The sequence below is a fragment of the Periplaneta americana genome, chromosome 1 (assembly GCF_040183065.1).
Source record: "Periplaneta americana isolate PAMFEO1 chromosome 1, P.americana_PAMFEO1_priV1, whole genome shotgun sequence".
Classification (NCBI taxonomy): Eukaryota; Metazoa; Arthropoda; class Insecta; order Blattodea; family Blattidae; genus Periplaneta; species Periplaneta americana.
In genome coordinates, this window is record NC_091117.1 from 96,194,496 (window position 1) to 96,215,093 (window position 20,598).

A 20,598-nucleotide genomic window follows, 5' to 3' on the forward strand; every position below is an offset into this window, starting at 1 on the left:
TAACATAGTTTAATGAATATTGACACATCATTTAGTTTTAATGTGTATACTTTATATTACTTGCTATATGTTTCCATTAAATTATGGTAATAACTTCATTTTAACCCTTGTTTTCTACGGTTTTAGTAAATGTCGTTTGGTCCACTATGGTTCTGAACCCTTAATTTATCCTTCTTGACTTGCAGTTGTCTGAACTCTGGAACTGTCACATATACGTACATCAGTCGCCATCACTATGAGTCACATATCTCTCGGAGATTGTGATTTCTCAGAGCTGTGATTTTGGAACTATAGTCACAGTCGGAACGAGCGATAAGCCTGTCACAATAACAAAATCACAGGTCTTGAAACCACACCCACTACTACGAACCAGAACATGTTCTTTTACACCCAGAACACAAAAGAAGAAGGACAGCACGAGCTCGTGATGACGTAGTTATCAGAGTTTTGTTTCCAAACGAGTACAACCCTACAATTCAAAACAGAATTCTGATGATCATTGTTTCAGATACCTCTTTCGAACATTCCCTTGAAGTTTGCAAGTACAGTTCGGAATTGTTCTGTATAAACCGAAAAAAAAGACATTTTGGACGAAGGTGATGATCCGAATCTAGAAAAGACAGCATACATAATGATGAAGAAATTGACAAGTGGTAAAGAAAGAGACAAGGAGGAAATTGATAAGAAGAGGAAGTGCACGGTAGTGGTATACAGACCTGGGCTTCGATATCGGAGACCTCCTGTCTGTAGATTAGGATGTCGTGGAGGGTGATAGCCGTCTGTACGATGAGAGCCAGAATGGGGATGAACGGGAGCACCAGCATCTGCAGCAGCTGAAGCCGTCGTCCGCGCTTGTAGGCGGGGTTGGCCGCCTTCACGCAGCACTGGCCTCGCACGCCTACGTAGCTTACATCCTCGGAGCTCACACTGCGCACCGAGGCCGAGTCAGCCATGCTCGCCGCTTCTCCGTAGACCAAGTCTGCAAGAAACACATGAATGAATAGTCTAGGAACGCCATTTCGTAGCTCATATAACACAGGAAATAAAAGAACGCACTTAAAAACAAGATGTGAACACTGTGTGACAGCTATAATCCCAGGATGATACAAGTTGTCTTCAAGAGGGCTTTTTACCATTTTTAATTATGTAAATTGACTCACGTTTAGTAGAGAATCGGTACGTACATTGGCTCCAATTTGTATAAGAAGTCCAAAATGAAATCCGTCACTTTATGATAGTTGTTCACACCAAACTACACTACAGGTCAAAAGTTTTCGATCAGCTATGAAAACAACTAAATACTTTATTTCAATGTACAAACACATCGAAAAAACTAAATAGACCAACAAAATAAATATTTTCTTTCTCTCTAGCATTATAATATGATAGAATATTCAAACCGAAATCCCTCTGTTTTAATCACAAATCCATAGTTGTGATAAGTGATTGAAAACTTTTGACAGGTGGTGTACTTTCATCAGCCAAAATGACGTCATGCTGGACATTGTATCGTTATTCATCCGCGATGGTAGAGAGAACTGTGTACCGCAAAATTCAAGGTCTAGGCTGCCCTGGCAATAAAGGAGAAGTGAAAACGAGCAAATAAACTCCCGTCCACGTCCTTTTCGCTTATACCGCCTCAGAAACAAACGCACAGTAAGAACTGTGCATCAGTGGTGGATTCTAGGTGACCAGCGAAAGCTGGAAGTTCAAAAAATCTATGATGCCTACATGATACAATCCGTCACTGAGCAATGCTTACCTTCCTGTCTACTCGTATCCGACCGAAACGTTAATGTCTCAGTAAGTGAAAAAGGTGAAGTGGGGAGTTAAGGGGTACTAGTCTGCAATGTCTCGATTGATGTACTAGTGCCCAGGCCTTGTCTTTCTGAATTCCTTTTGCGTAATCCAATTTTTTAAATAAATAATTATTTCGCTTTATTTTATATGAAATAACTACAGAAATTATAATGCAATCCAATAAAATTATCATTTGCTGCGTCGTCATCTTTGTCGACGGTATTAGTTTAGTACATTGCCTGTAGCAATCAGTGTTGATTCAATCCGTTTATTTGGATGTGTACACCATTTGAATTCGAAGTGTTCAAATATTTTTTGCTAGGATTAAAGTTTTTTCACTGTGCATAAAAAATACAATAAATTATGTTTTATTGGCCACATCTGTGGCTAAAGTGCTACAGCGCTGGTCTTCTATCCAGGCGGCTAGGGTTTGAACCCAGGCCAGATCGTGTTGAAAATTTTTGGTGCTCAAATCAGGCATTGCCGAGGGTTATTCTCGAGGTACTTCCGTTTCCCTCTATCATTCCGCCAACACTCGCCATCTCCCCTTAATTTCATCTATCATCTGCAATAGCAAAAATATGGTACTAGGATGAAATCTTGCGGGTAGTACGGGTTTCCGATGCTGATTATGAGTTCCGTGCCCCTGGACTTATCAGGCTACTCGTGTACGGATGTGACCTGGCTGTAGCAGGGTATGAGTCAGGATGGCCCGGCTATCAATGTCGAATTTGGACAAACATCGCATATTAGGTGAACAATGGGTGAAAGATTGCTTAAGTGTACGGACCGATCCCGGGTCCAGAAGTCGAAAAATGAAGCTCTGTGTTCTTTTAACTTAGATTTTATCTCTATGTAATATCCATTTTTCGCTTAATCATTTTAACGCCTTCTGTGATACTCCTTAGGCGTTTCATTTCATGCTCATATCTCGCTATGTTTAGATAATATGCATACTTACCTATAAAACAGATTTTCATATAGTCTGACTTTGCAAATAAATTAATATTTCTCCTTTGCTTCGTGCTCTTATTGCGTAGGATATTAGCTCAAGAAATTAATAAAATGTAAGTAATCTTAGTAAGCATGGTAATAGTAATTTTCCGATAGTCAATATACAATGTAATTTAATATAATGTTTATTTTAGTATTCAGTCTAAATGATTTATCATAGTTTAAAGAACATCAACAACACTTACAAATGTAAATATTCATTGAATGTTACAGACAACTAATGTGCTAACGTTTTCGCCCTTGGCCATCTTTAGGCATTTGACCAAAAAGTATCGTATACAAAATTTTACCATATGATGGCTGTAAAATATATATCAAACACATTTAAAGATCATGTGTACAAATAATTAAATAACGAATTGAAAATGATTATCACTATGGTAGTAAGCAAACAACATGAAATTCAAATTAAGTTACAGATATTAAAATAAAATTATAGCCTATTTGTATAAAATTATCTTGTAAAAAATTGATCGCAACTAAAAATTTTGTTATTAATCATATATTTTTAATTAGTGCCTAGTAGTGTCATTATTAATACAATGTAGTAAAATGATATGGTTCTTATTAATCAATATTAAGCTTCATAATAAGCCACCATCAATATGATTTTCTGTTGGTTGTAAACTTGGGGTGCGGATACAGTTCTCACTGAGAGGATAAGCCATTCGTTGGTGAAATCCATTCTGTAATAGCTATATGTTTATGTTAAGTCTCATATATAATTTTTTATGCGATATTATTTGGCCAAATGCCTGAAGATCCCCAACGGCGAAAACGTTAGCACATTAGTTGTCTGTAACATTCAATGAATATTCACATTTGTAAGTGTTGTTGATGTTTTCTAACCTATGATAAATCATTTAGACTAAATTATAAAATAAACCTTATATTATGTTGAAAAATATAAGTTAAATGAAAAGAGAGTTATTTCACTTTTATCTCACGTTTTAACTATGTGGTTTAAAAGTGTGTCCACACCGAGGCCTCTGTGCCAATTGGCATTGCCGTATGGTACAAACCAGTCGGCAAAAGCCAAAACCAAAAGGTGCGTTTCCACTGAGATCGCTGTGCCAACTGGAATTGCAGCATGGAAAAAAGTAGTCAGCAAGGGCCAGAACCAAAAGGTGCGTCTCCACCGAGGCCGCTGTGCCAACTGGAATTGCAGCATGGAAAAAAGTAGTCAGCAAAGGTCAGAACCTAAAGGTGCGTCTGCAGCGAGGCCGCTGTGCCAACTGGAATTGCAGCATGGAAAAAAGTAGTCAGCAAAAGCCAGAACCCAAAGGTGCGTCTCCACCGAGGCCGCTGTGCCATCTGGAATTGCAGCATGGAAAAAAGTAGTCAGCAAGGGCCAGAACCCAAAGGTGCTTTTCCACTGAGACCGCTGTGCCAATTGGAATTGCAGCATGGAAAAAAGTAGTCAGCAAAAGCCAGAATTCAAAGTTGCGTCTCCACCGAGGCCGCTGTACCAACTAGAATTGCAGCATGGAAAAAAGTAATCAGCAAGGGCCAGAACCAAAAGGTGCGTCTCCACCGAGGCCGCTGTGCCAACTGGAATTGCAGCATGGAAAAAAGTAGTCAGCAAAGGTCAGAACCTAAAGGTGCGTCTGCAGCGAGGCCGCTGTGCCAACTGGAATTGCAGCATGGAAAAAAGTAGTCAGCAAAAGCCAGAACCCAAAGGTGCGTCTCCACCGAGGCCGCTGTGCCATCTGGAATTGCAGCATGGAAAAAAGTAGTCAGCAAGGGCCAGAACCCAAAGGTGCTTTTCCACTGAGACCGCTGTGCCAATTGGAATTGCAGCATGGAAAAAAGTAGTCAGCAAAAGCCAGAATTCAAAGTTGCGTCTCCACCGAGGCCGCTGTACCAACTGGAATTGCAGCAGGGAAAAAAGTAATCAGCAAAGCCAGAACCCAAAGGTGCGTCTCCACCGAGGCCGCTGTGCCAACTGGAATTGCAGCATGGAAAAAAGTAGTCAGCAAAACCAGAACCCAAAGGTGCTTTTCCACTGAGACCGCTGTGCCAATTGGAATTGCAGCATGGAAAAAAGTAGTTAGCAAAATCCAGAGCCAAAAGATGCGTTTCAACTGAGGCCGCTGTGCGAACTGGTATTGCAGCATGGAAAAAAGTAGTCAGCAAAAGCCAGAACCCAAAGGTGCGTCTCCACCGAGTCTGCTGCACCAACTGGAATTGCAGCATGGAAGAAAGTAGTCAGCAAGGGCCAGAACCAAAAGGTGCGTCTCCACCGAGGCCGCTGTGCCAACTGGAATTGCAGCATGGAAAAAAGTAGTCAGCAAAGGTCAGAACCTAAAGGTGCGTCTGCACCGAGGCCGCTGTGCCAACTGGAATTGCAGCATGGAAAAAAGTAGTCAGCAAAAGCCAGAACCCAAGGTCCGTCTCCACCGAGGCCGCTGTGCCAACTGAAATTGCAGCATGGACAAAAGTAGTTAGCAAAATCCAGAACCAAAAGGTGCGTCTCCACCGTCTCCGCCGCTGTGCCAATTGGCCGGCATTGCCGCATGGCACATACCAGTCGGCAAAAGCCAGAACTCGACTGTATATTCACACTGGTGTCCGCAGGGCTATAGGGGTGAGTCCATGTGAAATCGAACGGACAATTAGAAAAATTGGCGAACAATTTTCAATTTTCGTTAAATTTTTTAATAGAATTATAATAGGGAGAGATAGATGTTTTTGCGAAATATTAAATCCTCATGTCTAACAGTTTTCTTGAAAAAAATTCGCCAAATTTAATTATGAAGGGAATTACTGCTTTATGCAGCTGTAGCTGCCGGATTCTAAAATTGACATTTGAGCAATATCTCATTTTAAACTTCTTGTCTTCCCGACCATACAGATTTGTAAAATAGATTAATTGCTGTATAAGATTAGGACAGAGCAGATTTAATTTGTTCTTGAATTACTTCCCAAAAACAAAATGAAAACTTAAAATATGGCAATATTGCAAACTGCTAGAACTAATTAATGCAGCTTTAACATTTTTTTCCCCGAGGTATACAAGTACAGAAATACGGAAATTAAGTTCCTTAATAGTCGGCGATGTATGCAATGGGGGGTGAAAGGAACTGGTCACCCTATCCCATTATCTCCTAGCCTAGTTGCCTCATAAGTGGTACTGTGTTGATATCACTTGTGAGGTTCAGACTTTTTTCGGACAGTTGACTAAACAACATCAATACCTGTCTTGCACACCATCAGCACACAAGTCAAGATTATGTAGGTCGGCATAGATGGTATGAATGGCCTCCGGCTTGCAGTGGAAGTCTCGACTTGTTGCAGAGTGACGTTGGGGAAGTGATTGTGAGTGGTTCATCGATCAGATGTCAGTGGTGACTTTTCTACATAGTGGGGACAACTTTTATTAGTTATAATATGTACCTTCACTGAAGTGGTTTTCAATTTACAATTAGATTCAATAACGATTCAAAGTCAGTACTTGACATCCGAAAAAAAATTCTGAAACTACCATTGAATTTGTACAGGGTGTCCGAAAATACCTGAGAAAAAGAAGTAATTATATATCTGAAACTATTACAGTTATTACCTTAATGTTTTCACAATTAAAAAAATTCAATAAGTTTTGTTACCTAGCAGCATGTTACGCGCGTGCGCATACCATTGCGCGAGGAGTATGGTAACCATGTGCGCTCTTTCCTCGATGACACGTTCCCTGACCGTTGGATTGGGAGAGGCAGACCTATACCATGGCCACCACTGTCGCCGGACATGACCCCACTGGATTTCTTTCTCTTGCGAGTTGGTTTTGCAGCTTTTATCATAAATCGGGCATAAAAAATTTTATGTATGTGTTATTACTCGAAATTGAATACTTGATACTAATTACAGAAAGCTATTCATAAAAGTGAACGTCTTCCTATAACCTTATGGTTTTTTGCATCAGGGGAATCGTACCCTTCTATAACGCATCTGTTCCCGAACTTTTTGAAGCCGCGGACGAGAGTTAGTTCGCGACTCCCACTACCGTACTGGTACTTAATCCCATTAAAAAAAATACAAATCCCTGCAAAATCTGAAACAACAATAATAATACTCAAAACCAGTAGATACTACTCAAAGAACGGCAAAAATAACTACACATGGTAAAACAATGGCACGAAATATTACGTGAATATACGAACTCTTACCGCCGCACAGTGTGCAATTTTCCCAGTCCAGGTGGACAAAAATCAAATTTCGACTTCTTTAGTTAGGCATAGGTGAATATGAATTCATGTTCTCTAACATTTGAATAATGTTGTGAGAAATAGCCTTTACTATTTTATCAGCGGCAAGCTATATTTATAACGGTATGAACTATGAGTTCTTCCTGTTCAGCCGTAGAGAGAGAGAGGCTTACTATGTGGGTGAAAAAGAGCGAATTGTTGGTGATTTATTGTGTTGTGAGACATGGAATCTGTTCAGATAGGTACGTTCTCATTAATGTAACTTCAATTACACGTTTGTAAAGTATTTTTCTTCTTACAGAAGGGTTTAAAGATTAGCCTACAATTGAAAAAAAATATATATATGTATTATTGTAAAGTTCTCCAAATATAATGTAAGTTTTAATATAGTCGATCACGTCCGGTTACAACAATTCTTTTACCATTTAATACAGCATCATTTAGAGTAGTGAATCCCTGTTTTAACGTTTTCGCGTTCTTGCGCATTTATCAGTAATTAATTTGTTTTTTTCAGTGCTGGGCATACGGTAACTGTTCCATGTTTGGCTTAACAGCAGATCGAATCATGGATTAAGGAAGTTTTTAACTACTTGCGAGTGTTTTAGGCCTGCAAAATTATTCACATGACATCGAGCATTAGGTTAAAAATACATTGAACACATTGTTATCTAACCTTAAGCGCGCAGTGAATCAGAACGCTAATCACTAGCTGGACAAAATTAATAACTTCTCTGCATTCTAACGAATTGTTATGAAACTTTGTACATGCCTTACAGATGGTATACATGTTTTGTGTATAAACTCTGAAAATGTTTGCAAAAGAAAAACTACCCCTTTATAGCGGGTGAATTTAAACAAAATTAATAACTTCTTTCCTATGTAACAGATTTTTATGAAACTTTATACAGAAGTTACAGGTGAAATATATTTTTTGTCTACAAAGTCTGATTATTATGTTTTATAAGAGGAACTGCTCCTTTATAGTGGTGCATTTAGACAAAATTAATAACTTCTCTCCTATATAATATATTTTTATGAAACTTTGTACAACAACTAGGCTCACAAGTAGCATACAGATGTGATCAGAATTTGTACACAAAAATATGTGTTACCTGTAACTCCTGTACAAAGTTTCATAGAAATCTGTTATGTAGGAGAGAAGTTAATTTTGCGTAAATGCGTAAAGGGATACTTCCTCTTATGGAACCATAAATATAGTTTGTACACAAAAAATGTATTCTACCTGTAACTTCCAGACAGTGTTTCATAAAAATCGGTTAGATAGGAGAGAAGTTATTATTTTAGTCTAAAACCACCCTTATAAAGTGTTAGTTCCTCGTACACAAACGTAGTCAAAGTTTGACGCAAAAAATATGTGCTATCTATAAGGTCTGTATAAAGTTTCATAAAAATTCGTTGGAATGCAGAGAAGTTATTAATTTTGTCCAGCTACATTTGCGTTATTGCACACTGTGCGCCGTGGCGCTGCAGTAATAGTTCAAATTTATTGTTGAGAAATAGGTGGAATACAGATATTAAACAACAAATACGAGCTATACGAATTTTGTTAAAGACTTGTTACATAAACCTCAATGTTTGGTTGTCGCAAGAAAGTATGAAGCCATCAATAATTTTTTGACATTTAAATACCAAACATCCAGACATAAGAGACAAGCCTGTACAATTCTTTGGAAGAATGATAAACCTCTTCAACAGGGAGTAAGCTGTTTTACTTCGGCAATCAGCACTAATGAAAAGCATTACTAGGATGTTCGTATTTCAAAATCCAGTAATCCATATACAATTGCTAAAATCTGCTTTATTGATAGCTGTGGATGTGGTGCAAGTAATGGTTGATAAAAAGGAGGCTGACAAGCTCAAAAATTATCTCCAATAACAAGATTCAAAGAGGGATAAGCGACATGGCTGAAGGAATAAAAATGTAAGTTCTTGTAAATATTAAGAAGTACTTCTTATTGCAGATGGCAGAATATATTAACTTACCATCTGTGTCCAATTCATAGTCTTCTTAAGATGTGATACAGAGAATAGTACACTGCTCCGTCGATGTAGTAGAAAGTCGATGTTCACCTACTTAAATAAAACACGCGGAGCAAGTCCCCTGCAATCGGCAGTCTACTTGTTTTGTAGGTGGTAGAACAATAAAGTCAAGGAATATTATGGACAGTAAAAAGTCGATCATACGGGATGAGTATTTAAGAGTTGCTAATTCATTATAAATAGCGAATCTGATACAACGTTAATACAAATTAATTTTATTTCTTATATATATATATATATATATATATATATATATACACTGTCTCAATAAAATAAAATAAATAAAATAATAGAAATAAATGAATATTACCTTACTCTCTCCAGCAATCTCCTTAACATTAGTACCGTTTTCAAGGCGTTGAATAATATTTACTTTGTCAGAATTACTCAGAATCGAAAGTGTTAGTGACATGATGCCTTACCGGTATGAGGAGACTTGGATTCTCGTCACAACAGACCACATTGTACTGTTTTCTTTCTTTAAAATGAAACGCATTCTATTAAATCGACGGAGCAGTTATTACGAAAGAGTCTTTATTGTGTAAATCATTAGAAGCCCATTCATTTATTCATAGTTTTCTGCCCAAGAGTAGGTATTTATTTGCAAACCCAGCATTCTCTGCCTTCCTATTTATCTCTGCATATGTTCCATATATCTTAATGTCGTCTATCATCTGATATCTTCTTCTATCCCGAACCCTTCTCCCGTTCCTCATTCCTTCTGGTGCATCCTTCAAGTAAGCAGTTTCTTCTCAGCCAGTGACCCAACCAATTAGAAGCCAATACTACCAGAAAATTTCTGTTGAACACTTTAATACGATGTAGTATTTTTTAAGTACGTACGATAATGACTGGACGAAATGCAATGGTAGATCTATACGCACAGATGGGGCCATGTAGTAGTGTATTTCTAAGCAAAAAAGTGCCCTGTCTCTGGGACTTCGGTAGTATCTATAGTAGTAAGTTGTCATCATCATCATCATCATCATCATCATCATCATCATCATCATCATCATCATCATCATCATCATTTCCGCAGGAATAATTATGGAATCTCAGACGAAATTATATGGGTTCCAATTTAGATAGGGTAGGCTGGGGCAAAGGTGCGCAACTAATACTTTTTGTCTATTCCTACTGCTTTTCTGGTTACATGACAATGAAAATTGTACACAACAAACCTAGAATCATACATTACATGATACCATAAGCTCGAGACTGATTGTATGATCTGCTAAAATTATATTTAAAATAAGGTCACAATTAAATTAATTAATGACGATTTTATTTTATTTTGTATATTCTCTTAAGGCCTATGAATAATGTATCTGAACTGTGACCGAACACGAGCGCTCCTCATTCGGTCCTCAAATTTTGTTAATATTACTCTATCTTCTTTTTTTATATTGATTTTATTATTTTATTTTTATTTGTTTTAATACTTGTAATTATATTCTGTATTCTGCATATTTAAATTTAAATAATAAATAATAATAATAATAATAATAATAATAATAATAATAAGAATAATAATAATAAATGGTGAAAGTGGGTCTTTGTCCCTGGCCTGGGGTAAGCATCCTATTGCTATGGAGCAAAATTCCTTACATGCAGGAACTATAATTATAACGGTACAGTATTTATTTTTCAGGTAGTGAAATTCATAACTTGTATAATGTTTTATATCGTCATTATCATTATCAACAACACCATCTTCATCACATGACAAAATATGACAATAGCATAACACTAATTTACATACAAAAACACTTTAGCACTAGAAAACACATGAAGAATTAAGCAAATAGCTGTGACAAAGGAATAAACAAATTAACCATCAAAGTCAAGCGTCAGAAAATACTTTGCTACAACTGCAACGTCCCAATAATGCCACTGCATAGCTTCCTTTAAGGGGTTAGGTACAGCTTACAGCAGTAAAATTTTTGTAAATTTTCAACATTTTTTTCCTCCATTACTGTATATTGTACAATAATGAAAATTGGTATGTGTATAAAATACTGTCCTTCTGCTATATGAAAAAAAAAAATAGTTTTACTATTAAAAAAAATATATTTATAAACCTGTTAACTTTTTCATGTTCTGTCGCTTTCATTTTATTGCTGAAACTCATGTTTACAATATCATGCTCTTTAAACTACATTTCTTAATAAATAATATCCTTTTTATTTTGTGTTTGAAGAAAATACTGATATTTGATCATTAAAAAAAAGGATTTATTTTTTATCAGACAATCTATCAAAGGTAGACAAGTGGTTTTGGATCATATTGTAGATATAACATGCATAAATACACACAAAAAATTCATCACAAAATGTCGGATACTTTTTGAGATATGAGGGAAACGCTTCATCACTGCACAGTGAATTTTGAAAAAAAAAAAAAAAAATATATATATATATATATATATATATATATATATATATATAATTTTTTAAACCATAAAAATATTTTTATCGTATAGCAGGACAGTGTTTTACACATACCAATTTTCATTATTGTAGAAGATACAGTAATGGAGGAAACAAAATGTTGAATATTTCAAAATTTTACTCCTTTAAGCTGCACGTAACCCCTTAAGTCTTTTACGTAATGTGAATTCATTACAGGCAAGTCTTTTAGTTACACATCTAATGGAAAATACATTTCCTATTTTCTGCTTAGCCTCCTCTAACTGTTTAAATGATCATGTCTTTGTGAACGTTTCTCTCGCAGTTTCTGGAACATGACGCTAAAGCTAGTTTTATTAACAATGAATTGCTGTAAAATAGTTAACTATGTATTAAAACCCATGAATTATGCTCAATAAACCTACATGTTCAGTATAAAACACGAGAGGGAGAAAAGAAACGTTCTGAGGCAAAGGTCCGCTCTGATTAGAGATAGTCATAATCGATAATATCGATAGTCATTACAAACGTTTTTGTTAATTGGTTATAAACTGAATATATATATCTGAATTTATGTCAATACGCGTACTGAAATATTAATTTAATAATATAGACTGAATTAAATCTGAATTAATAGGCCTACTAATAACACACAATATTATAATCTGTCAAAGTCCCAACATTAGCCATCATTATAATGTTTTTTTTAAACATGTGACCAAATCAAAACTTATAACATACCATGACTTAAAACGTATCGACCAAACAGAATTGCAGGCAGACACACTGAAAATTCCTTGCAATTCAATATGAACCCTGCATTCTGTTGACGAAGAAGTTGAAACATTGAATGAATGAATTACTAACTTGTATGACATGGACGCACATCTGAAATCAAAACATGTTAAGAGAATTCTAACACCCTGGATGACTTCTGAGAGATGACAGAGTGAAATAATACTCATAAAAAGTAAATGCAGAATAAGACAGGCACTTCACATGACTATTATCAGCACTTACGTTGGTAGCAAAACTACTGAAGCTAATATAAGAAAAGCGAAACTCAGATATTTTCATGACATTTTAAATCATGACACTGGTTCATCTATCTAAATTATGGAGAAACATGCGTACAATAGGATTAGGAAATTTAAGAACTCAAGTAAATAACATCCCCTTTTCTCTTTAAAGACTAAATGACCACTTTGTGACAATGCAGACACTGACCTAGGACGAATCAGAAAAGCAGAAAATTATTGAGTACTTAAAAACAACTTCTCCTGCGACAAGGGACAAATTTTACTTTCGTTAAGTAACAGAAACTGAAGTAAGAACGACACTAAAACGAATCACCGTTAAAGCTGAAGGAATAGATGAAAAATAAGCATTAGTTGACTGCAGAAAATTCTAGAGATAATACTGCCAATAGTGACTCATATTTAATGCGTCACTCATGACTTCCATTTACCCATCCCTATTGAAAAAATCCTTTATCTGGCCACTTCCCAAGATTAAACCCCGTTATGTCTAAATAATTACAGACCAATCAGCATCCTCCCTGCTTTATCGAAAGTTCTAGAACGTATTGTTCACTAACAACTATTGAGCTATCTAACCGAGTACGACTTATTGTAGTTGACGATTATCAATCAGGATTTAGGACTGCACACAGTACAACTACAACATTGTTAAATGTCAGGATATTCGCGAGGCTCCTGATGCAAAGAAACTGACTTTACTGACGCTAATTGGCTTTAGTAAGGCTTTTGACACAGTTGATACAGATATACTAATACACAAATTAAGATTTCTTAACCTCTCTGAAATTGCTGTCTCTTGGTTTGACTCCTGTACCTTCGCGGCCGTCAACAATGTGTCACAGCAGGCAATTCTTCTTATGAATGCCAAATTGTGAAGTCTGGAGTCCCGCAGGGACCTTGTCTAGGCCCTTTACTATTTATGATTTACATAAATTACGTTACGAAAATAATAAAGCACTGTAAATATCACATGTATGCTGACAACTTACAGATAGCAACTTACAGATAGCATGAATGACGATTTGAACTCTATTTCCATGTGGGCTCATAAATTTGGATTAAGATTAAATCCAGAAAAATCTCATTCTATTGTAATGGGCATGGGTGGGCAACTCGCACTCACGAGGCGCTAAAAACCTTGGCACAAAAAAAAAAAAACACACACACACACACTGAGGCAGCCGCTGCAATTACAAGCTGTGTGTAATTTTGATTATAGAAGCAGTTCACTGTCATGGTGCACTGTGGCGGCTCGTGCAGGTGGTCATGACATCTAGGTCTACTAAATGATTTGTATTTAAAAATGACGCATGATAAATAATTACAGTAGTTTTAGACAGGCTGTAACTAAATACTCAAAGCTAAAGAGGCCTACTTCATGATTTGTATTTCAAAATTATGCATGGTACAATAATTAGGCCTACAGTAGTTTTAGATACTCTATAACTAAATACACAAAAATAAAATTACATTATTGCCAAGCGTTGTAAATTATAATATGTTATTATTTAGGACTGAAAACATAAATTAAACACAACTTTTTCCAGATACAACAAATATACTTGCAGCACTTATTATACTGTTTGTTAATATTAGTTATATTATATTGTGTTCATTGAAACTTAGAAAGTAATCAGAGTTTACAAGTATTTATAGATTAAAGAGATTTCAAAAAGGTATTACATTCCTAAAAAATTACAAAATCAAAGAAGTAATTTTATACATATAGCATAAAATGAAATAAACTCACTCCTGAACTCCTGCACGTTTAGACGTTTGACACATTTTTCTTGCTGGCTCAAGTTTGGAAACACATAAGGGTAAAACAGCCACTAAATTGTCGTCTGTGACCCTAGATCGCCAAACAGTTTTATTGTTGGTCAACGTAGTGAAATACTTCTCGCACACATATGTGGAACCAAACATGGCTGCTAGGCGGAAGGCAAACAACCGTACATTTGGAAATTCTGACTTAGGCAACATTGCGAACAGTTCGACTCCTGATTTCGCCGAAACTCCATCGTCGCTGTCTCTCCAAATCTACCAGTCATTTCTGTTCTGAGGTTTTCAAGAAGGGTTTTATATTTGATAAGCGGACTTCCTTCATTGCTCTTGAAAACAGTTTTTAGTGAAGGCAAGTGGTGAATGTTGTTTATTTTCTACTTGATACTGTCACATTTTTAATTTACCTACAAATGCTCTCAGATGGTCGATCATATTTATGATCAAGTTGTCTTTTCCTTGTAAATGCACGTTCAGATCATTAAGGTGAGTACAAATGTCCGTCAAAAAATCAAATCAGAAATCCATGTTGGGTCTGTTTTTTGTGGAATTTTTTTACCTTCGCTTTTCGTAAAAATATCTGTTTATTCCTTGAGTATCAAAAACATGTGGAACATGGCACCCCTGCTAAGCCATCTTACTTTAGTGTAATGAATGAGATAATTAACTTTCATTGTCAATGTCCTTAAAAATTTGTGACGCGTAAAAAAGTGTAGAAGAACATATAAGACACACAGCTTTACCTCCTTTCTTAACAAAAAGTACTTGTTTTCCTATTCGTCACTAAAGGGAAGGGATTTGAACGGATTACACCAGTGGTCCCCAATTCAGAGCACTGTGTCGTCATCAAGCATTGCCCGCTCGCCCTCTCGGCATGGGAAAGTCGTAAAGGCCTCCCCACACCGACGCGAAATATTCGCACCGGTGGCGAATGTTTCGCTTCGTAAAGTTGCCACTGTCTCAGTGTACATTGCGGTATATGAGTGTGCCCACACTGACGCGAAAGTATCGCCGGACGTCTGCGAATTTGCAGCGTTGAAATTTAGATTCGCCGCCTGCGCGGTTTTTTCCTCATTTGACATTCTGGCAGCAGCACATAATCAATAAATGGAAAGATGACACAAAATGCTTGTGAAGGATTTCCTACTGGATTTCCCCGAGCAGTCTGTAGCTAGGAAGCCGGACTTCCAAGAAGTAATTGGTAACTTTGTCACTTATTTAGACTACTTACTTAAAGCTTTTAAGGAACCGGAGGTTCATTGCCGTCCTCACATAAGCCCGCCATTGGTCCCTATCCTGAGCAAGATTAATCCAGTCTCTACAATCAAATCCCATCTCCCTCAAATCCATTTTAATATTATCCTCCCATTTACGTCTCTGCCTCCCCGAACGACTTTTTTCCCTCCGGTCCCCCAAATAACAACTTATATGCATTTTATGGATTCGCCCATACGTGCTACATGCCCTGCCCATATCAAAGGTCTGGATTTAATGTTCCTAATTATGTCAGGTGAAGAATACAATGCGTGCAGTTCTGCGTTGTGTAACTTTCTTCATTCTCATATATCTTTATCCTTCTTAGCCCCAAATATTTTCCTAAACACTTTATTCTCAAACACCCTTAACTTCTGTTCCTCTCTCAAAGTGAGAGTCCAAGTTTCACAACCATACAGAACAACCGGTAATATAACTGTTTTATGAATTATAGGTTTAAGTTTTTTGACAGCAAACTGGATGACAAAATCTTCTGAACAGAATAATAATAGGCATCACGGTGTTGATATTTGAACATGGGGAACCTACTCACGTCGATGATATTTCAACACGGGGAACCTACTCACGTTGTTGATATTTGAACATGGGCAACCTACTCACGTTGTTGATATTTGAACATGGGGAACCTACTCACGTTGTTGATATTTGAACATGGGGAACCTACTCACTTTGTTGATATTTGAACATGGGGAATCTACTCACGTCTATGATATTTGAACATGGGGAATCTACCAACGTTGTTGATATTTGAACATGGGGAACCTACTCACGTTGTTGATATTTGAACATGGGGAACCTACTCACGTCGATGATATTTGAACATGGGGAACCTACTCACGTTGTTGATATTTGAACATGGGGAACCTACTCACGTCGATGATATTTGAACATGGGGAACCTACTCATGTTGTTGATATTTGAACATGGGGAATCTATTCATGTTGTTGATATTTGAACATGGGGAACCTTCTCTCGTTGTTGACATTTGAACATGGGGAACCTACCAACATTGTTGATATTTGAACATGGGCAATCTACTCACGTCGATGATATTTGAACATGGGGAACCTACTCACGTTGGTGATATTTGAACCTGGGGAACCCACTCACGTTGTTGATATTTGAACATGGGGAACCTACTCACGTTGTTGATATTTGAACATGGGGAACCTACTAACGTCGATGATATTTGAACTTGGGGAACCCACTCACGTTGTTGATATTTGAACATGGGGAACCTACTCACATTGTTGATATTTGAACATGGGGAACCTACTCACGTTGTTGATATTTGAACATGGGGAACCTACTCACGTTGTTGATATTTGAACATGGGGAACCTACTCACGTCGATGGTATTTGAACATGAGGAACCTACTCACGTTGTTATTTGAACATGGGGAACGTACTCACGGTGTTCATATTTGAACATGGGGAACCTACACACGTTGTTGATATTTGAGCATGGGGAACCTACTCACGTCGATGATATTTGAACATAGGGAACCGACTCACGTTGTTGATACTTGAACATGGGGAACCTACTCACGTTGTTGATATTTGAACATGGGGAACCTACTCACGTTGATGATATTTGAACATGGGGAACTTACTCATGTTGTTGATATTTGAACATGGGGCACCTACTCACGTCGATGATATTTGAACATGGGGAACCTACGAACGTTGTTGATATTTGAACATGGGGAACCTACTCACGTTTTTGATATTTGAACTTGGGGAACCTACTCACGTCGATGATATTTGAATGTGGGGAACCTACTCACGTTGTTGATATTTGAACATTGGGAACCTACTCACGTTGTTGATATTTGAACATGGGGAACCTACTCACGTTGTTGATATTTGAACATGGGGAACCTACTCACGTCGATGATATTTGAATGTGGGGAACTTACTCATGTTGTTGATATTTGAACATGGGGAAACTACTCACGTCGATGATATTTCAACACGGGGAACCTACTCACGTTGTTGATATTTGAACATGGGCAACCTACTCACGTTGTTGATATTTGAACATGGGGAACCTACTCACGTTGTTGATATTTGAACATGGGGAACCTACTCACGTTGTTGATATTTGAACATGGGGAATCTACTCACGTCTATGATATTTGAACATGGGAAACCTACCAAAGTTATTGATATTTGAACATGGGGAACCTACTCACATTGTTGATATTTGAACATGGGGAACCTACTCACATCGATGATATTTGAACATGGGGAATCTACTCACGTTGTTGATATTTGAACATGGGGAACCTACTCAAGTCGATGATATTTGAACATGGGCAACCTATTCATGTTGTTGATATTTGAACATGGGGAACCTTCTCTCGTTGTTGATATTTGAACATGGGGAAGCTAACAACATTGTTGATATTTGAACATGGGCAATCTACTCACGTCGATGATATTTGAACATGGGGAAACTACTCAAGTTGGTGATATTTGAACATGGGGAACCTACTCAAGTTGGTGATATTTGAACATGGGGAACCTACTCACGTTGTTGATATTTGAACATGGGGAACCTACTCATGTTGTTGATATTTGAACATGGGGAACCTACTCACGTTGTTGATATTTGAACATCGGGAACCTACTCACGTTGTTGATATTTGAACATGGGGAACCTACTGACGTCGATGATATTTGAATATGGGAAACCCACTCACGTTGTTGATATTTGAACATGGGGAACCTACTCACATTGTTGATATTTGAACATGGGGAACCTACTCACGTTGTTGATATTTGAACATGGGGAACCTACTCACGTTGTTGATATTTGAACATGGGGAACCTACTCACGTCGATGATATTTGAACATGGGGAACCTACTCACGTTGTTATTTGAACATGGGGAACGTACTCACGGTGTTGATATTTGAACATGGGGAACCTACTCACGTTGTTGATATTTGAGCATGGGGAACCTACTCACGTCGATGATATTTGAACATAGGGAACCGACTCACGTTGTTGATATTTGAACATGGGGAACCTACTCACGTTGTTGATATTTGAACACGGGGAACCTACTCACGTTGATGATATTTGAAAATGGGGAACTTACTCATGTTGTTGATATTTGAACATTGGGGCACCTACTCACGTCGATGATATTTGAACATGGGGAACCTACGAACGTTGTTGATATTTGAACATGGGGAACCTACTCACGTTTTTGATATTTGAACTTGGGGAACCTACTCACGTCGATGATATTTGAATGTGGTGAACCTACTCACGTTGTTGTTATTTGAACATGGGGAACCTACTCACGTTGTTGATATTTGAACATGGGGAACCTACTCACGTTGTTGATATTTGAACATGGGGAACCTACTCACGTCGATGATATTTGAATGTGGGGAACCTACTCACGTTGTTATTTGAACATGGAGAACCTACTCACGTTGTTGATATTTGAACATGGGGAACCTACTCACGTCGATGATATTTGAACACGGCGAACCTACTCACATTGTTGATATTTGAGCATGGGGAACCTACTCACACTGTTCATATTTGAACATGGGGAATCTACTCACGTTATTGATATTTGAACATGGCGAACCTACTCACGTTGTTGATATTTGAACATTGGGAACCTACTCACGTTGATATTTGAACATTGGGAACCTACTCACGTTTTTGATAATTGAACTTGGGGAACCTACTCACGTCGATGATATTTGAATATGGGGAACCTACTCACGTTGTTGACATTTGAACATGGGGAACCTACTGACGTTGTTGATATTTTAACATGGGGAACCTACTCACGTTGTTGATATTTGAACATGGGGAACCTACTCACGTCGATGATATTTGAACAAGGCGAACCTACTCACATTGTTCATATTTGAGCATGGGGAACCTACTCACACTGTTGATATTTGAACATGGGGAACCTACTCACGTTATTGATATTTGAACATGGCGAACCTACTCACGTTGTTGATATTTGAACATTGGGAACCTACTCACGTTGATATTTGAACATTGGGAACCTACTCACGTTGTTGTTATTTGAACATGGGGAACTTACTCACGTTGTTGATATTTGAACTTGGGGAACCTACTCATGTTGTTGATATTTGAACATTGGAAACCTACTCACGTTGTTGATATTTGAACATGGCGAACCTACTCACGTTGTTGATATTTGAACATGGGAAACCTACTCACGTTGTTGATATCTGAACATGGGGAACCTACTCATGTTGACATTTGAACATGGGAAACCTACTCTTGTTGTTGATATTTGAACATGGGAACCTACTGAAGTTGTTAATATTTGAACATGGGGAACCTACTCACGTTGTTATTTGAACATGAGAAATCTGCTCACGTTGTTATTATTTGGACATGGGGATCCTACTCACGTTGTTGATATTTTATTTGCGATCCAACTGAAGAACAGCGATGATGATTTATTACTAGTGGAAAGTGCCCAAAACCGGACCCCCATTTTGTTTTTGATTTTTGAAAAATATAAAATAGTAAAAAATTATGTTTCAAAAGGATGTAATATTTAATGTATAATGTTATGGAACATTAACATTTTACTTTTCGAAATTATAATTAAGAATTAGTATGAAAAAAATTATTTTCAATAACCTTACACTTTGGCGATTTGAAAAATAGTTGCCGAAATCGGACCCCTTGCAAAAATAATCAAAATAACACTAAACAAATTTCGAAAAAGGTATTAAATGAGAGAAAACATATTCTAGTTACAAAGTATAAGTATAATATTACAATTACAGGTTTTAGTTTTTAAAAAGTTATATAGGATGTATTCAAAAACAATACATAAACGTACAACAGAATTAAATCGTTTAGCAACCAAAATCGCAGATGTTCATGTAATTTTCAGTCCCAGCACATAGCGCACATGACCCAAAGTTCCCCTTTAGAATCCTCCGAAAATTTGCTGTCACAAAACACACCAAGCATCATCTTTTGATGAGGAAACTC

At 37.2% G+C, this 20,598-nt stretch overlaps 1 protein-coding gene across 1 annotated transcript in view; it reads right to left on the reverse strand.

The window, feature by feature from the left end:
• Positions 1-20,598, reverse strand: part of LOC138698454 (uncharacterized) — a 659,361-nt gene that overhangs the window by 398,750 nt on the left and 240,013 nt on the right. Inside the window, exon 2 of the mRNA XM_069824399.1 lies at positions 717-979. Coding sequence (XP_069680500.1) covers positions 717-953 — 237 coding nt within the window. The 5' untranslated portion in view covers positions 954-979. The remainder of the gene's footprint in view (positions 1-716; positions 980-20,598) is intronic.